This window comes from Drosophila subpulchrella, chromosome 3L, assembly GCF_014743375.2.
Source record: "Drosophila subpulchrella strain 33 F10 #4 breed RU33 chromosome 3L, RU_Dsub_v1.1 Primary Assembly, whole genome shotgun sequence".
Lineage (NCBI taxonomy): Eukaryota > Metazoa > Arthropoda > Insecta > Diptera > Drosophilidae > Drosophila > Drosophila subpulchrella.
Genome location: NC_050612.1, coordinates 13,102,143 through 13,122,849, shown reverse-complemented (window position 1 = coordinate 13,122,849; position 20,707 = coordinate 13,102,143). Strand labels below are relative to the sequence as shown.

The window sequence follows — 20,707 nt, the reverse complement described above, 5'->3', positions numbered from 1 at the left end:
TTCTCTAATATCCGACATAAAAATTTTACTTTTAAAAGAGGGTCACATTTTTAACTCGTTTTTATGTTCGATTTTTCCGTATATCCAATGACTTTCAGTATTGAAACACAAAACTGCACTTCTAAGTTTCATAACTTGGGTAATTGGATCCCGATTTAAGTGAGGGATACCTCTTTGAATTTTTGGAGGAGTTCTCTAATATTCGATATCAATATTTTACTTTTAAATGAGGGTCACATTTTAAGCCCGTTTTCATCTTAGATTTTTCCGTATTTCCAATGTTGTTCAGAATGGGAACCCAAATCTGCACTTCTAGATTGCATAACTTGGGTAATTGGATCCCGATTTTGAAGAGTGATACTTCTATAAATTTTGGGGTTGAATTCTCTATTATTCTACATTGCAATAATTCTTTTAAGCGAAGTTCAAAATGTTACCCCCATTTTCATTATAGATTTTTCCTTAATTCTAATAGCTTTCAGAATGGTAACCCAAACTTGATTATTGGATCCCGAACTATCTTAATTTCTGCATTCAAATTTTTGTTAAAAAAAGATTCTTAAACGTGGACAAAGTCGCGAAGGTGCAATCTATTAAAATAAAAAAATTTTAAAATATGTTAGGGTATTCATACACTCTATCATTTTCATTTTTACTCCCCCAATCAGCTGTTATTTTTTCCGCCCTGTCAGTTTGCTTTTGGATCTGCTTCATTGCCGCATTGATGCAGTTGCACTCAGTTAGTCTGTCCCTTTTTACTGGGCTCGTTGCTTGGCTGGTGACATGTTGGCTATTTTTAAACGCCGCATCTGCAGTGATTTGCAATGAAACTAAAAGAAATCTGTGCATGCTGCTGGCCCATTTGCAAAAATGCCCTGTTTACACAGCAAACAAAAAGGCTCATAGCTTAAATCGACCAAAAAAAGAGCATTCTGATGAGAAGTTTTAGAAATACATAGTATATAAAATTCTTTGACCATGATTTATTTGTTAAGTTTTTCAATAATATTTTGGCAATGGTACGTAACTCTTTTGGAATTTATAATTTATTTTACCTGCTATGTTAAATTTGTAACTTATCTTTGTTATTGCACTATAATTTAAAGTTGAGCTTAGGTTAAACGAGTTTTAATATATATTTTACTAACCTTAAACATATTTGTAGCAGTTCAGTGAAACCATCTCAAATCAGTGGGACCTCTACCATCTTTTCCTTTCACAGTTGACAGCTTTGCGCTTGAATTGCCAATTTTTTGCCCTGAACTTGAGAGCTGAGAGCTGGATTCAAAAAGCTGCAGCTGTGCCCAGCTGTGTCATTCGTGCCGCATTGTGTGGGTGGACAATCAATTCCGCCAAGAGCCAGAAAAGGTACCATTTTCCCACTTTTCCACCTTCGTTCTTCGTTAACTCCGGCCGAGCCTCAGGTGTTTCTTCATATATGTGTAACTGTTGCCGTTTCCGGTCATCAACTTGGCCACTTACGGATGTGTAAGGCCCCGCCCGCTCTTCTCCTATCTACTTTTCCCCCCTGACTACTTTTTATTCGGTTTTATTTCTCGACTTAACTGGATTTCACTCCCCCAACTCTGTTCGACACTCGGAACTGAGAACCCATGGGCGACAGAGCGCTAATGACATTCAACACTATCTTTCTTTGAGCTTTGTCGGCCTGTTTTTATATTTTGTTTTTATACCTAAGAGTTTTTAAGGGTATTATAGAGTATGTTACTGGGAAAAAATATCATTAGGTGCTCATATCCCAAAGTTCATATCTTTAGTTGCTATTATTTTTGAGATCGAAGTACGAATGACATGAATTTTGGGATATGGATTTATTTGATAGCAAAGTCCCTGAAAATTTACAATTTTGAATGATATGTATGGTTATGGATTAACCTAGAAAAACAGGGTATCTCCTCATCGACTAACTTGTTTGAAGCGTTTCAAGTATTCTTTCGGTTTACTTACATTTTTGTGCACGTGTTTTCAAACAAAATTAACATTAAAATGCGCTCACAACAGTCGCTTTCCCTCGAATTCGGTGAACATCCGCCGAAAGATTTTTAATAAAAAATTCAAATGGAAGCTGATTCCCAAAATACAGAAAGGAAATAATCTGCAGCAAAATAAGTATCAGAATATAAATAAAAATCACAAAAGAAACTGCAGCCACCCACGCAGCGAGGAGAACTTTAATTAAACACTCGCGGGGACCACCAACCAAGATAAATGATAAAAAAAAAAGGAGCTGGGCTTATCCCTTTTTTTTATACCCCAGCCTTGGAAATATGAGTTGGCAATCGAATGAATGACTTGGCATGGGTTCATTTCCCTCTAATCAAAGTGCGATGAAGAAATGTGCATCCAAGAGATACTTTTGCAGCTTTTCGCTGCGGCAGCAGATCAATTTCCAGCGACAGCTGTCGAATTAAAAATTGATTTTCTCTCGAGACACAAGGAATAATCAAAAGTATCTGCAGGAGGCAAAAAGCATCTGTCAAAATAGAAATTGCATTTTCTCTGTGATTTCCGAGAGGCACTTATTGGAAATCAAAGAGGTATCACATGGTATCTTTTGGTTATATAAGTTTATTTGGATATCTGTCCACTTCTTGGCTATAAAAAGTATCTGATTTGGTTTATCTTTTTCCCCACAAAGTTCAATGCCACGCGCTGTAATTGTTTCTCCTTTCAACTCATGGCAGCTGTCATATACTTATTTCATCCTCTGGTCATTTGTCCATCTGGCTCGACTTTTGTCTTAATTTCAACTCGTGCAGCCAACAAAATGCGCTGCATCATCTTCATTAGATCCCCACAGCATCTTCGTATCTGTGAGATAAACCAATTGTATGTGGCCATAGCTGTCGGATCGTTGATGTGCGTTTAATTGAAAATTTATTTTCCATGGCCCAGCGACAGGGCTCAATTATGTCGAACCGGCATCAAGTTTCCCCAACTGAATTGCATCTTAAAGATACTTTGCCCATTGCTGCTTTGGCCCGCTTTGGCATTTTAAGCGGATAATTGTGTTGGAAAAATAAGGCAAAAAGAACTTTGAAGGGCTTCCTTGAAAACGATGGCAAAGTCAAACGCCCACACACGTAGCCCGCAAAGATACACATTTACAGGCTGCAGATACCCACTGCAGATGCCATGAAAATCAATAATTTGGCAGTAAGTCAAAGTTTCAATTGCAGTGGGTGTGAAGGCTCTTACAAATACATTTCAAGCTATGAGTATACATATATCTGTGAGCTACATTCTGCGTTAATCAAATCAAGCTATCGCTTTTCCCCTCTGCATTGTGCATCAATTATGACGCATTAAAGTCAACTTTCCTTTCACATATAATTTACGCATTCACCAAATTGTAGGAAGTCGGATATTAATAGAGCTTGGCCAGGGCCCCAACAAAGGTCTACGTCTCCATCTCCATCCCATCCCATCTCGGTCTCAGTTCCAATCCAATCTCGCACACACATCGCCCACACGGGGCATGAGTTGAGCCCTGCTCTTTGGTCTTTATGAGGGGCAGATGCTTCTGCTTCTCCGGCTGGAGCTTCTGTCTTCAGTCCTTCTGCTGCTGCTTGCATGTCAATGTCAGACTCTGCGTATTTCTTAGACTGCAGCACAGTGGCTATGATATGGTTTTATATGTGGTAATACTCAGAATAAAATTACATAGTACTTAATATCCTAGTCACACTAGTATTAAACAATTGTTTTTGGTATGCAATCTTTGCTGAAATAGTGTGTACTTATTGTAAAAATGTTACTTGTTGTGCCAAGATTGTATAACTACAAGTTTGGAACTAATTAGTTCAGTCCTAAGAACATTTTATAGTCATGTACCAAAAATCGTTATAAAATATAGAACGTTCTAAAATACATAGGCTTAAATGTATAGTTTTCAGGCGATCCTAAATTTTAGAAACTTGTTTTCCAACGGGTTTTTGCCGATAAGTACGATGAATTAATAAAAATAAATTCGAATTCTACTCAGTTAAAGAGTTATAAGTAGAAGCTGGAGAACAATAAATTAAAAAAAATAAATTCGGATTCTCCTAAGCAAAGACTTATAACATAAACCTTCTCCTGTATTTAAAAAATATACTTGAAGAAGATCTAATATATTTTTATGTTATTATCAATTCCCCTTAGCCTTATGTACATAATGATATATTTTTCTAAATCCCTTACAATTTTTTATTCTGTGCTATCTTACTTTGAGTATAGAAACAACTCAGCACAGAGTTAGTGAATTAGATTTCTTACAAAAACTAATTTTTTTAGTTTATATCTCTTCAAGGCATCCACTGTGACACCGACAGTTTTAAGTGTTAATCCGGCTCTGCCGTCCAAGTGAAGACGAAAGTCTCAGTCTGGGTCCACTTCTTATTGGGTGTTTTTTCTGAGGAGAGTGCGACACTTTAAAAAGTGCAACGACTCTGCACCGCTGACTTTATGCACTCTGCATCTCTGAAGCTGCCTGGGATTGACAATCTGACTTTGCACTTCGGATGCCAGTAGAAGTATCTGAGAAGTAGCTGTGCAGCCTGGGCTGCAGATTCAGATGCAGCACAAGAGGAGTTCCCCTGTTTATTCTATTGTCTGCGATTATTTCCACTTACTTGACTCACGCACACAGGCTGTATCTCCCTATGGTACTTTTCCCTTTTGAAAACTGCTGCCTCTTCACTGTTTTTTTTTTTTTTTTTGTATTTTATTGTGTCACTGAAGATTACTAAAGACTCCGTTTTCATTTTCAATGCCCATTTGTGCATTTCGGTTTTCATCTTTTGTGTGCACATCTTTCATCTGCCTCTTGTGGCTGTAAGGTTGATATTGTTACAGCAGCTCAAAAGTATCAATGGTCTGTTTTGATTGCCCGGTGAATGGGACACATTGACCCTTGGAGAGTTTAGTCATCTTAAGGCGAATTGGTTCCTTAATTGATTGTTCAGAGGGGAAAATACTAGCTGAGAATGGAGAAATCTAGTTCTGAGGGAGTTTGAAATGTTCAAGAGTGCGTTCCTAGATCAAAGAAAACTTAGGGTTTATAAGTACTAAGGGAAATACACTTTTTAATTTATTGAAACTGGTCCTTTTAAATTTATTATAAAGTTTAGTATAGCGAGATAACTTTAATTATTTTTCAGAAATGTCTAGCTGCATCTACACCTTGAGTCCCTACGTTTCTCAAGTTTAATCATAACTTGGTCTTGATCTGCACCTTCAACTTAATTTGATCAGCCCACATCCCAAGTTCTGCATAGATAGTTTGCCCGAGGGGGTTTCCCTGCACCACCGAAACGCCCCCACCCACTCTCGGAACTTTTCCAGACGTAGTGAGCCGCCTTTGAGGTGTTTAACCTCAGCTGCGAGGAACACTTAAAAGCGTTTCATGTTTTATCTGGGCAGGCAAGTCGAGTCTGGGGGACTGATTCCATTAAGGGGCGCCACAACACCACCTTAACACTTGCTGCGCCTGTTGTTCGCCACATGTCCCGCATCCCAAAGTCCAATCCCCATCCTGAAGCACCGGCCTCGCCCTTTGCCGGGTTGTTTGGGTAAATAAAACAGTAACTTTTGTGGTTGCCCTCAGACCAAGTGGGTGGTTAAAAGTGGTTGTCGGGTGTAGTAAGGGGCACTACCCACAAAAGTTGCGTTTTTTTATGTCCGAACATAATTTTCAACGGGGCTAAAACAAGACGAATTTTATGTGCAACTTCCTTGTTCACTATTTGTAGTCGACTTTGAGGCGTTTATGGGATGGCAAGTGGGTGGAGGATTAGATACTGCACCCCCCACACACAAAAAGCCATATAATTGAGCCCAAACATTAAGAGGCTTTTTCGGGGTTTAACTAAGCACATTGAAACCGAATCATTGGTTGATTGAATTACATATCGTTGGGTTACTTCGAGAACTCCCCCAGAATTTCTTAAGGTCTTCGTTTTCGGTTTCAACCGTTTCCGGTTCAAATTTAAATTAAACTTGTTAATTATTCCATCCGAGCAACCCACACAGAAAGAAACAAGACAGGAACATGTGTTCACTCCTCCACTTCCTTTTTTTTTAAGTCCCACATTTTGCGGGTTTCCTCGTTACCATTTGCAATCATGATAACGATCCGATGCGATCATTTTTTGATCCTTCCCTTTCCTACGTGACAGGCATGCGTCAAACTCTAAGGTAACCCGAGCCTACCTTCACATTTTATAGTTTCCTACGCCATTTGCTCGGCTTTTCGGTAGCAGATGTCGCCTAACATCATGTCTAATGAAATGCTTCAGTAGCTCCACAATTAAATAGGGAACCCTCATAGTTCGGGGCGTGAAAGTTGTTGACATGTGGGCAGGGATACGGGGGTCTGACTATCGGGAAGGGGGATAAGGTGGATAGAAACGTTGATTAATCCATTCCTAGCACGTGTCTTAATGGCTACTGCTCCAATCATTCAACTGTATGCAGTGCAATATTTTTATATCGAAACTTAACAACTGAAATATTTATCTTACAATATCTAACGGAAATATTTTTTTATGATTATCTAAGAAAAATAAAAAATATAATAGTTATCCGTGAAGACAGTTTTGAATATAAATGTTTTATAAAACCGGAAACATACATATCATACTGTTATTGCGCAAAAGGTGACGTGAAAAATCATCATATTTTGTTTACCTCTAGATATTCTCAGGGGTAGGGATATGAAATCCTATGCCAAAAAAGGGGTGTTGGGATAGGGGTGGCAAGGGTTAGTGCTGTAATGACGCATCAGGACTTGGAATTTCCCTACATACGCCAGATGTCTCATCGGTATAAACTGCGCTTCAGCACTTGCCAATTGGTGCGCATTCGAAAACGAGTTCCAAAACCGAAATCATAACCTTAACCCAAACCGAAATTCCCTATCAAGAAACTTCGTCCAGCCGGTTTCCTTTTGTTACCTTTCATCCTTAAAGGAAGGACAACAAAACAAAAACTATATTTGAAGGAAGAATCCCAAAATACTCTTTCAAAGGATTATTAAATAATACTACGCTGCATTATGTTGCTCCGCTTTTATTAGCTGACCCTAAAGTTGTTATAGAAGGAGTCCTATCGTATTTTTTTAAAAAACTATATATATATGTAAGTGTTTAGATATTACACTAAAAAAAATCTTTACTTAAACCAAAGCTAGGAATATTTTACTCAATTTATATTTAAACCAGCTTTTTCCAAAACCAACTCTTTATAAGATCGTATGTACCTCTCTTTTAACCATAATCAAATATCTTACCTTAATTACAATACCCTGTTCAAAAAACACTATTGAACATTTTGCATTTACTGTACAGGAAAACAAAGCAATGCATGGAGAGAGTGAGAGAGAGTGCAGGAGAGAGTCCCCTGCTTCTGCTTTCCAGCCACCCCTATGCGGGCGCACCCCCCTCTCCCCTTTCCCAAACGCTCGTCCCAAGCCGGCTGTTCTGAGAGAGAGAAAATGAGAGCGGGCGCTCAATCAGAATACCGCTTCCAGTGCACACTGGGCCATTTTGATGGTAAATGCGAGTGCATTTTTTCAGAGGATGTATTAAGTTTCTAGTGGATTTAAGCATTACATCTTTCGGGTGAATAGAATCCATTTTTTTTTTTTTAAAGATGAAATCAATAGTTAATCTAGCCTAATATTCTTTAAGTTTTGTTATTTCAACACTTAAATCTTAAAACGGAGTACCCCATGCTTATACAATAACTAACCTACGAATGTACAAAGACTAAATGAAATATAATTTTATGTTGTATGTATATCTTTTGTTAATAGAGTCTTAAGCTGAGGTTACAAAGAACTTTTGCAAGTATGCTTTTTGCACGAAAAACATAACCATTGGATAAAAAGCACAGCCCTGACAATTCCTATATTAATTCTTAACACTAAGGATTATTTGCCAAGAACTCATTTAAAAATTTAAAAAAAAAAACAATTTATAATTACAAAAAAATAGTAACATTACAAAATATAATTATTCGGTTTTTTTGTATTTTTTAATCAAAATACGATTGATTGGGAATATGTTTTTGTTTATAGCTCGTTAAGTCTCCCACTCTCCTCTTTCCACTCGAGAGCGCGTGAGTGACAATAAGAGAGTCGTCTCCATTTCCAGTGGTTGGTCTGGCTCTTGCTCTTCCACTGCCGCCTGTGGAAGCCGAATCGGCGTCAGTTAGAGCCACGCTCTTTTGGACTCCGCACGCTTTTTCCTCTGCTCCGGTTCTCCGAATTTCCTCGTTTTCCCATCGCACACCATCCTGCAACAGCAACACACACTCTCGCCAAATAGACGCGACCAAAAAGAAAACAAAATCAAAAAAGGAATAACTTTTGTATTCCTATTGTGAATGCTTCATATATATAGTGCAAATAAAATATTAACATAAATCAAAACAACAAAAAAACAAACACCGCAACTATTTTTGTGCATTTGTTTTGCTCTGTGCAGAAAGAGTGGAAGAAAGAAAACCGCAATAAATCACAAAAATCTCTACGTTTGTTATACACACCTAAGTGTCCTGCAGGAAGGACATCGCGTTTCGCTCACTTATGCCACCCGCTGTTTCCACGGATTGAAGGATTATTCCCAATTGCCACATTTCAGCAACATCACATCGTGTTTGAGTGGCTTAAACATCAGGTATGAATCAAAATTCGTGTTAGAGGACCCCAGGGAATTGTAAAAAAAATAGAATGGTTTACAAAAAATGTACCAACGTGAATGAGATCCCTTTTTCCATATGACAACGAAAACTTACAATTTCTTTGAAAAAAATTGTAAATTCGTTTTGAAATTTTATATTTGTTGTTCAAGAACCTTAAAAAAATGTAGCCTGCTGTAGGCTGTTAAAAATTTTAACTAAAATTGGTGTATAGATTTTTAAATGGAAAACCTAGTCTATAGGATAAAATGTACAAGTTTCTCAAACAAAAAAATATTCTTTAATATTTTTAAAAAGTGAGGTCTAAAAGATAGCTCTAGACTAATAATACCACCTCACTAAAGTTAAATCTACAAATTAATTTTTCTATGAATTTTTTTAAATTTAGTGGTTTGTTGCCTGGTTTTTAGTAAGCATAGGTACTTTAAAAATCAAAAATATTTTCTTTCCCAAATGAACATAAATTTATTTCTACATTTTGAAATCGCTTACGATTATTTTTGTTCCAATCCTTGATAGTGCATAAATTAAATTTTGGGTAATTTCAACACAGCATAACATCAGATTTGCGAAAAAGGTTACAACTTAAAAGTTATTCTGGTAGCTTTATAACTTTAGAAATCTAAAAGCCCTACTACTTTTATTTTTTTTCCGAATGAACTTTTTAATTTTAAGTCTATAAGGATTAGCTCGGCACTAATCCTTAGAAATCATAAAATTAATTTCTAATCCTCCATAAGCCATAATTACCGAGAAAACATCTTACCAAAACAATTTAAAAGGCGTCTGCACAAGAATTTTATTTCAAGCTCCAAATAAGATTAATGGCACTTCACGATTCATTGATATAATCCCTCCGTAGCGTCGCACACCCATCATCATCATCATATGCGTCTTGGGGTCTAATGGCTCGTGTCAGTGATCCGACAGCTCTTTCCCCCTTTATTTCTAATTTTCCATCCTTTCTAATGGCATGTGTCATTTCTCCGTACGAAAAACATAACCATTTGATATAAATCACAGCCCTGACAAATCCTTTTGAACATTTCATAAACATAATGTGTGCTAATCCTCAGATATTTCAATCCATCAACATTCACAGAGTTGTGGATGGAGTTGGCTCCAAAAATAGGACGACCCTTTTTGATCATTTGTATGCATAGGCAGACGCCGGGCTCGAATAAATCCCCAAAAAGTGATTCAGTAAACAAATGGAAAGGAAATCGTTGAAGGGATACCGGGAAAAGAGCAATAATTCAATGATGAATTAATAGGCGCTGGGAAAAGATCACGAATTCCCGGGATCTCCAGAGAAAGTTCGAGTTGGCAGCTGCTACATTTCGATTCGCTCTAGAAAAAGACTTCCGGGGAATCGGGTAACTAAAAAGCAGGGAAAACATCAACAACATACAGAGGCACAACAAAAAAAAAATAGGGTAGGAAGAAGTGAAGATGCCAAGCTGACGCAACATTTGCATTCGGAAAGAGATTTATTGAGGCAACTCCCCCTTGACTTTTCACTCCAACTTCCCTCATTGTTTTGCCAAGTTTTCAAAAGACAAAGCCGACAGCCCTGATGATCATCATCATGATGTTGATGAGTGTTCCATAGTATCTCATTTTCTCACTTTAGTCCCCCCCCCCAAATGTGTGTGTAATCAAAAGTTTTCTTCTTCTTTACAATTCAATTTGAAATTGTTTGTTTCTTATGTAAGTTGGCCGCTTTCACTTGAAAAGTAAACAACAATTAGGAAAAAACACAACAAGGAAAATGCAAGAAGAATACCAAACACATTTTTGAACAATTTCTCGCTCTCAAAGATAAACAATCCATCGTTTTACATGTGGAGTTCATGGTCAAACAGTTTAAAGGCAAATGGGGTTTTCATTTAGGAAATTGTAAATCCATCAGCACCGAGAACTTGAGAGTCAAGTGCTGGCATAAGATACCAAAACTCGGATCTTCTCGAGTGCTGCTGACAATTGACTAATGAGGGTTACAAGGAACCCCAGCGCAAATCATAAATATTTTTTGTTGACAATTTCAATTGCCCTGCGAGGAGTTTGAGTTTGTCTTCAAGGAATTCTCAGAGTTATTATCTTGGAGGAAATCTTTGCTTATCTGACTGAAAAAGGAACGTCGCGCTAGGAGAAAATGTGCAATAAAATGGAATGATATAATGAGAAAGACAGAAATACGTTGGGAAGAACCCCGTACTGCAATATACAGACTTTAAGATGCTCAGTACTTGGGTTTTTCTAAAAATAACACTTGGTCTAAATAATAATAGTAAGAATTTCATTCTAATTCTAATCATTTGTAATTCGAAAAAGACTATAATCCTAAAATATCAGAAAGCATATTAAAGTGTTCATGTATTTAAAAACTTAAAGATTTTTTAATAAATTGCATTTAAGAAAGTGTTATTTTACCAAAACTCCAAAAAAAAGGAAAAGGAAAAAGGATCCTTAAAACTCAAGAAAACACTGTATAATAAGCAAACATAAAAAACCAACGCAACTCAAGGTTATCCCATCCTTATCTTCAAGAGTTGTTTGTCCCTCGAGTGTAATTACAAATTCATAAAAATTCCTTGTTTGAAGTGGAAATCTCATTCCAACTTTGTTTGCTGTTCCCATTCCCAACTCCATTTTTTTTTGTACCAATCCCCTCGTCCCAGAACTAGGCGCCTTCCGTAGATCCTTTGAGGTTTGTGAAACTCTTTGCTCTCTACCTGCCCCAGGAGATTATTATCCATATAAATAAAAAGAGGGGAGACGAATGAGAATTCACATCGCACGTGCATAAACCTTAAGGTTTTGCGGTTTCTGGTTTCTCCACCTCTAATGTACTGAAAAAAATTATTTCTGGTTGAAAATTTAACCCATTAGAACTAGTCAAACTATACTAAGTAAATAGTTTTTACTAAACTAAAATTAATAATGGACTTTGTAATACAATTTTTTTTCACAAGTAGTAAACATCATCATCATTTGACTTACAAAAAAGTTTTTTTTAAAGATTGCTGCTTTTTAAATTGCTTTCTTTTTTACATTTTTCTATGTGCACCTTATGCTCGACTGAACTTAATCCCCTTCATTTTTCTGACCCCTTCCGCATTGTTTTTCGAACACGTGTCAGATCTGTTCATTAATCACCCTTCTTTTGATTGCCCGGCGAATATGTGGCTCATCATTTTCCATTCTCCCACTTGGCCAACTTCAATAAATTGCCATGAAATTAAGTAACTTGAACCAAAATCCACAACACGGCATGATAAATCGTTAGATCAGAATATTAAAAGTTAATTTTAAAATGACCCGAGGGGCTTTTGTAACCGGGAGGAGGCCGCTGTGGAGGCTCAATCCCGTCCAGAAGTCTATTAGCATGGCGTCCGGATGACAAATTGAGTTCGTTAGAAGTTTTGCGATTTCCCTCGGTGTCTGCCTCTTTTCCGTCGTGGAAATTGGAGGCGCAAATTGAAAAATTATTTGGCCTGAGGTTATTGAATCTAAAGCGCTGATTGCAGGTGCTTTGAGTAGGGAAAAGTAGTACACTGAAAGATATAAAAAAACGTTAAGTGTAATAAAAAATTGAAGCTCTACTTTTATATGCGTAGAGCTTGAAAAATTCTGTGTGTCTATTTCTGTTCTATTATTGGAAAAACTAAGATAAGTGCTGTTTCTATCAAAAATATTTTTTAAATGTATCAGGACCAAGTCCATCATATTCTCTAATATGCTATTAGTTTTCTGGCTGTGCATAATCTCAAAATTGCATAGCAATTATACCTATTAGTTATGTTCACTGTCTAGACAAATTTCCTCGTACGTATAATTATAAAACAGGAGTTGCAGGACTTAAGCGCTTTTTTATCAGCAGATCTTAATGTTCGGGTTGCGAAGTGTCCTGAAATTGTTCAAATATCCTGTTTAATTGAGCATAAACAGCGCCCACACACAAAAACGCTCTGAAAAGTGCATGTCAAAATAGTGTGTCCTTTTTCTATTTTTTATTACCCACCTCGCTCACACATTTTACTGCCCGTTCGCACGCACGCATCGAATGGCCAAGACGCCATCTGGCGGCGGGCGGCAGCAATTTTCACTGGCCACAAGAGATAGGCAGCCAACAGGAAACGTAATAAATAATAATAACAGGACGTAGATCGGTTAACCCTCCCACACTCCTCCCCCAACTACTGTTTTCCCCCACTCATTCGTTTTCCCCTTTTCCTTTCCCCCACTCCTTTTGTCATTTCCTTCGCACTGTTTTCGTTTCATGCTTCGTTGCCGTTAGTTAGGCAAAAAAAAAAAACAAAGCTTAAATAATATTAATGGGTATTGCGACTATATGGTATCCACTAAACTACTTCTAAACTCTGGAGCAACATATATTAAAAGCAAATACCAAATATGTATTTACTATTCCTCTGATAATAAGAAGATATTTAATATTGTTTATTAAAAACATTAATTTTTTTAAAAAGGCTTTGTGTGGTTTCCTTGAATATGATATGTGGTGATCTCATCTTGTCTTGAAATGAATAGTTATATTGTATGGGATACGATTTCAAAGTCACTTCTTATTCTACGTAAAATTTTGAAAATAACATTAAAAAATAGTAACATAAAAATATTATATTATATATATAAATATTATATTATATATAAATATATTATTATTATATATAAATATTATATTATTTAAATATTATAAATATGAAATATAATAATATCAACCTCATATTATTATATTTTAAGACCTTTAAGTATCTAAAGTAAAACAATATACCTTTGTACTCTTAAAGTACCGTGTATAAAGAATAAAGAAATGAGTACTAGAACCAGAGGCACAGGTTGCGTCTTTGGCGGCAGTTTGTGCCCAAAACTTTTGTACCAGTTGTCGCTTTCCCACTCATGACGGGAGGTTATCTCCCCCAAACATACCGCCCAATTCAAAATGGCTCTGTTCACTCCCTCGAGTGGAATAAATGGCCTAAAGCAATTGCATTTTTATGCATTTCAAAGTGTTTCTTGACATGTTTCGAGATACGAGATATTTCACCAGAATTTATTTGTTGCGCTTATGTTGGGATCTACGAGGGTTTTCGGTGGTTGATTGGGGTAACATTTTGGTTGCTCATGTTACAGGATAATCTAGTATGATTTTTGGAACAGTGGTGGTGAAATATTCCAAAACGAAAAAGGGAAATTTGTAGTTATAACAAAAAATTTGAGGCTCACATTGATGTGATTATTTTAGTAAGTCCTATAAAACTATTCTACTTAAAAAAACATTACTTCTGGCTTTAGTGAAAAGGGTTGAGATTATTTTAAGTTCTTTGTGATGTGGTTTTATTCCTAAACCTTTCACCACAGTATCCCCCAACATGTTGAGGTCAATTTTTATGTTTTAACGGCAATTTCCATGTGTAGCACTAAAAAAATATTCAGGGATAATAAAAAAGGGAGCTTGGTTGGGGGTTTTCGACTGTGAGAAGGAAGTCGAATTGCATGTCAAACGCAAGTTTCGAATTTGATTTAATTTACGAGCCAAGACCAATTACAGGCCGGTCACATATGCCGCAAAGAATCCAGAAAAAGGAGGACGGGGCGTAAAAGTGCTGGACTGCGTGACTTGACGACATGGAACGATTTTCCCTTTTAGCGCTTTTCATTGCGATTTGGGTGCGTCAACTTTGTTTGCTTGACCCCCCATTGAAACAGACACTTCCTCAGACATTTCTCAGCTAATTAACAATGATCGCTATGAGGAATAGTCTGCGTATGGCCCTATAAATAGTCGAGTTTTTGCTATTTTTTAACTTGTCTTTAATTAATAATTGCGTGGACAGTGGGTTACAAAAAAATAAATATATTTTGGGAAATATTTTATAAAAATAAGTTTTAGTTTAATATTATAGCTTTAAAAGTCGAGAACTATTTCTTGGAAATACTATTTTTATAGACCTGTCCATATAGAATTCTCAATTGAAAGTAAGACAATAAAGATTTAATTATTTCTTGTCAGAATCATTTCAAAACAGTCTTACTTTTTATAGATGTGTCAAGATTTTTAGTGTGCCAACTATCAGAACGCACTATAAAGATCCACATTCGAGATAGTGCCCGAAGATACTCCACTTCCAGTGAACTGTAATTACTTTGACCTGCTTCTGTTTAGAGAAGGGAATGCCATATAGTACGACTACTATATAGACAGCGGCAAGAACAACAAGGAGGCTTATATGCCTCTGGCCCCATGACTTTTCCACACTTCTGCCAGACAACTTATCTCCGCCCTTTCCCGCCAGTCGTCGTGGTAATACTCTGAAATCCGATTCAATTGGATTGCAATGCGTCGCCTTGTTTCAACCCAACTCTTTCCCCACTTTTTTATTTTTGTTCTAGAACCATGTGTGTGACACTCTTTTTTCACTTTCGATACGCAACATTGTCGAGTTGCTTTCGATTTTTCTTCATTTCCATTTTGTGATTTTCCTAGTCACTCGGGGTGTCACCCTTCCAGTTGACCAAATCGAGAAAAACCAGAGAGTGAACTGATAATGATGGGGAGATTATGGCACGCAACGCAATTTGAACTTAAAGTTCACATTTTAATGGAATTTCGGTTGATTTACATGACAGAGGTCGGGACTTGGCATCGTTTTTCCTTGGCCATATCTTCCATGTCGTCTCTTTTGGCTTTGGATTGTATTTCATGCGTGCGAGTAATGGACTTGTAATACCCTCAATGGGGAAGTAATGGGGTAGCCGTTTACTGGACTGGAGTAATGAGCATTGGCTTGGACATAAATTTAATGGGTCAAATAAACAAAACATAAGTTTAATATTGGAACAATTTTCTAAAAAAAATGGCTGAATGTGATGATAGGTGTGATTGATAAGCAACACGACTCTTAGGATTAATGAATAGAGTCCGTAGATCAATAGATTCTGATTGAAAGCTTGGGTTCAAATGTAAATGTAATCTTTCCAAAACAGAGTATTTAGACCTATTTTCTAAAATATTTCTGAATGTGATCAAGGTTTGATTGATAAGCAATGCAAGTCTAAGAATTAATGTATAGAGTCGTATGATCTATTGATGAGATCATACAAAGTTGTCAGATTGATAACTTGGGTGCAAATGTACATAAATGTAATCTCTCCAAAATATAATATTTTCGAAACGCAAATCTTTTTTAAATTATCACGTTTTTTAATTGCGACTGGACTAATGTCGTTCTAATGTCCAGCTCATTAAAAAAGTCAGGTAAAGTCAAGACAGGACTTAAAAAGAAAGAATATTCTCATGACTTCTAGCAGTTTCTGGTGCGGTCAATTAGTCTGGACGTGATTTGCTACTGCAATCCCGCTGCGAGCGGCGTTTCAGGAATAAAACGGAGAATGTCCTTGGATGATTTCCACGTTTATTTTATAGTTTTTCGCTAATTAAGAACGTTTTTCGAAGAACCTGGGACGTGTGAAAAGCGACAAGACGCACGTACCAAAGTGGGAAACTAGAAAAAACTTAAGAAGGAAGGGATTGGGTTCGGGGCTTGTATCACAAAATGATTGAAATGAAGCTGGCTCTGCTCGCTTAATAAATTTGCGGTCTTCCCGCCCCGAAAAGAACGCCATGCTGCCGGGATATGTTGAGGGAAATACTAGCAAATTTTCCTCGGCCTACCTGGGACCACATTTTCCAGGTAGGATAGTCCTTCAGGTAGAGAAAGAGAGAGGGCGAGGAAAACCCTCGAGCAATTGTGCAAGGACAAAGGTGAGCGAGGCAGCCGGCATTAACATTTGCCAGGATCAGCAGCTGATCATTACTTCAAGAATTTCTACCAGGACGGTATAAAAATCCCGTGCAGCCGGGAGCGGCAGCTAGAAGCATTTCAGTCAGCGATCGTGATAGATCCTAGATCGTAGATCCCTAAAAAAAAATCGTTACTAAAAACCAGAACCAAAGTGTAACCTAGTTATTTCTGCAACTAAGTCAAGGTTTGTCCTGAAAAGGACCTGAAATCCAGAACATCAACTAAGAAAATATATTTTTTTATATATTCCAGAATTCCCGAAGAGTTCTCTAAACGATCTTGAAGCATCTACAATATGGGCGAACTTGAAGAGAAGGAAACCCCGCCCACTGAGACGACAGCCGCCCAGCAGGAGGCTCTCGAGGAGCCCAAGGAAACGGACAAAATGTTGGACAAAAAAGAGGATTGCAAGGAGAAGACACCCAGTCCACAGACCTCCAAACCAGCATCTCCTAGTGCCGACAAGAAATCCTCACCAGTGGCCGAGAAGAAAATCGCAGATGCCGAACCAGAGAAATCCAAACCAGGAAATGGAGAGGAGATCATAGATATTCCCGCCGAAAATGGCACAAAGCCCGACGGTGCTGATGAAAAGAAGATCAGCAAGGAGGAGCGCGAGGTCAAGCCCAAGAAGATACCCATTGGAGGTCTCAAGCTGCCCGGTTTCTTCATGAAGAACAAGCCCAAGGCGGAGGGCGATGGTGCCGAGGGCGAGTTGCTGGAGAAGGAGGAAGATAAGGATAAGGAGGACAATGGAGATGCCGCTGCCGTGTCTGGCAAAGATGATCAGAAATCTCGTCCAGGTCTGGGAGAACGCTTGCGCAACTTTTTCACCCGCAAACCATCCGCCGAGAAGGAAAAGAAGCAGCTGGTGAATGGAGATGCCGATGCCAAGTCAGGTTAGTAAATTTTTTATTTAAGAAAGGTGGATACTAAATCAAAGAATTGAATATTCCATAGATCTGATAGATAATCTGCTTTAATATGGGATTGGATATCAGTTATTCGGAATATCCTATCCTTTGTACTTATATCTCCAACCGTTTCAGATAATATCATACAGAACGAACTATAACTAATTCAATTCTCCATTTGCAGAAGCCACAGCTGAAGCTACGCCTGGTGACGACGCCTCCGATGCACCACAAAAGCGTGGCCTTTTGAACGCCATCAAGCTGCCCATTGCCAACATGATACCGAAAAAGAAGAGCAACGATGATGTTGAGCTGGGTTTGGGCAAAGCCGGTCTGGCCTCAATGGAGACCCTTGACGATTCTCTCAAGGATCAGGACACGGTCGATCGGGCACCCGTCAAGACCAACGGCACCGAGGACATAAAGGACGAGCTTAAGAATGAGAAACTGGCTGCAGAGGAGAAACTGGCCGCTGAGGAGGAGGAGCAGAACCGACCTGTCTCCTTGCTAACTCGCCTACGTGCCTACAGATGCAGTGTGGACGATGCCCTGATTGTTTTCGGTATCCTGCTGTTCGTGCTCCTGCTGGCCGTCATTGGTTATGTGCTGACCCACGAGACTTTGACCACGCCGCCGCTGCGCGAAGGACGCTACATCATGGCAGTGACGGGCTGCGGACCCGTGGAGGGTGTTAAAGAGGATGGAGCCTTCGCCTTCCGTGGAATTCCATACGCGAAGCCGCCTGTGGACAAGCTGAGATGGAAACCAGCCGAACTGGTCGATGACATCAATATGTGCTGGAATGATACACTGCCAACGCACAACAGCAGTGTGGTGTGCACGCAGAGACTGGGCAATGGAACCACCGTGGGCGATGAAGACTGCCTCTATCTGGATGTGGTCACTCCTCATGTGCGATACAACAATCCCCTGCCAGTCGTGGTCCTGATTGGTGCCGAATCTTTGGCTGGTCCTTCTCCCGGAATACTCCGTCCATCGGCTCGCTATTCTCGATCGCACGATGTGATCTTTGTACGTCCCAATTTCCGTTTGGGTGTCTTCGGCTTCCTCGCTCTGGATGCCTTGACCAAGGAGGCACATCCGCCCACATCTGGCAACTATGCGCTCACCGATATCATTGCCGTGCTTAAGTGGATCAAGTTGAACATTGCCAACTTCGGTGGTGATCCGAAATCCGTCACTTTGTTGGGTCATCGTGCGGGAGCCACTCTGGTAACTCTTTTGGTCAACTCTCAGAAGGTCAAGGATCTGTACACCAGGGCGTGGGCCTCGTCTGGATCGGCCATTCTGCCTGGAAAACCCCTCAGCGAATCTGGCAAACTCAACGAGCAGTTGATGGCCACCCTCGAGTGCACGGATGTGCAGTGCCTACGCGAAGCGTCCAGCGAGCGTCTTTGGGCCGCCACCCCCGACACCTGGCTGCACTTCCCCGTGGATCTACCCCAGCCCCAGGAGGCGAATGCCAGCGGCAGCCGACATGAGTGGTTGGTGCTCGATGGCGATGTGGTCTATGAACATCCTTCGGATACCTGGAAGCGGGAACAGGCCAACGAAAAGAATCCGATCCTGGTAATGGGCGCCACTGCTCATGAGGCGCACACCGAGAAACTCCGCGAATTGCATACGAACTGGACGCGTGAGGAGGTGCGTGCCTATCTGGAGAACTCGCAGATTGGAGCTTTGGGCCTCACCGACGAGGTTATTGAGAAGTACAATGCCAGCAGCTATGCGTCGCTGGTCTCAATCATCTCGGACATACGCAGCGTTTGCCCGCTGCTGACGAATGCGAGACAGCAGCCGAGTGTGCCGTTCTATGTCGTCACCCAAGGCGAGGGAGCGGATCAGCTGGCCACCGTGGATGCCGATGTCCAGGCCATTCTGGGTCGCTATGAGCCGCACACCGTGGAGCAGCGTCGCTTCGTGTCGGCCATGCAGCAGCTCTTCTATTACTATGTGTCCCACGGCACGGTGCAGTCGTTCGTTCAGAACCGCAGGGTCATCAATGTTGGCCAGGATGCGCTGCCGCAGGAGGACTACTTGCCCTGCAACTACTGGATCAGCAAGGATATAGTGCCGCGATACGCGCGCGTCGATTAAACGAACCAAAATCCCAAAAGTTAGCCCTGCGGAGCTAATCTTTCTCACCTGTCTTTATCCGCCTGGGGATCGATTATCTCATTCAGCTTTGTTACGGCTTCCATTTCTACTAAATTTAAAGACATCTTTACTCATAATACCAAGTTAAGCTTTTAACTGTTTGACTTCAATTCAATAGCATACGATTCCTTTAAATTTAGTAGGAACCCGAATCAAAGCTTCATTTTTCCCGACTTCGTTTCGAGTTTAGTTTAGCCTAAGTTAATCTAGTGTTTATATATATATAAATATAGAGATATGTGTAACGGATATTTAGTTATCGTACAGTTTAAGTTGAAAGTCCTAAGTTATGCTGACTCCATACGTTTCTTCACACGAATACGTATTTTCTAATCTTAACATTAACGATCACAAAAACACACAGACACAAAACAGCAAAAACACAAATAAAACATCACAAAATATACAAAATTATACTTGAAAAGTATAGATCTGCGTCTTTCAACTATCCAACACACTAATCTATATGCTAAACTATAAACCGTATACAACTATATAGGAGTAAATGCCACAGAGGTTTTTGATTTACCAAACCCGCAAACGACCAACGACGAAACGAAACTTTTTTGATACAATTTTACAAAACTCAAGACTCAAGAGTAGCAAACCGAATTCATTAAGATTTAGTTGGGTTTGCCAACGCTGGCCAGGATTGTTCACAATCTCAGCTGTGGCGTATGCCGCTCAAAACTCATTGCAATTTTTAGATCGAGAGACTTTTCCAAGAGAAGAAAATGTTGCAAACATTTCGAGACTGTCAGGAATGAATTTAGACATCTATTCAATCATTTCGTTCATTTCCACCATTCACTTAGGAGTATCTATAATTACACATATATATAAATCGGATATTGTATGGATAACACATTTTTGTATAGCTTTATATGTATATTATTAATCGAACCAACATTTTCTATTGTTTTATACAAAACTTATCCACAACAGTTTACGAGCATTCAAAAAATGAAATCAAGAATCAAAAACAGAACATGGAGTACACAATATAGATTTATGTTCAGAGTAATCTTGTACGCGAACCGTAAGGTTGACAAATGTTTAATAAACGGAAATAATGAGAAAATTAAA

General features: G+C 39.0%; 1 protein-coding gene across 1 annotated transcript; it reads left to right on the top strand.

Annotated features, from left to right (window-relative positions):
- The first annotated feature begins 8,228 nt into the window (after positions 1–8,228).
- Positions 8,229–20,707, top strand: LOC119552840 (neurotactin). Its single transcript, XM_037862702.1, has 3 exons — positions 8,229–8,681; positions 16,782–17,428; positions 17,628–20,707. Exons 2-3 carry the CDS (start codon positions 16,825–16,827, stop codon positions 19,559–19,561), a joined length of 2,538 nt encoding a protein of 845 aa, XP_037718630.1. The 5' UTR covers positions 8,229–8,681; positions 16,782–16,824; the 3' UTR covers positions 19,562–20,707.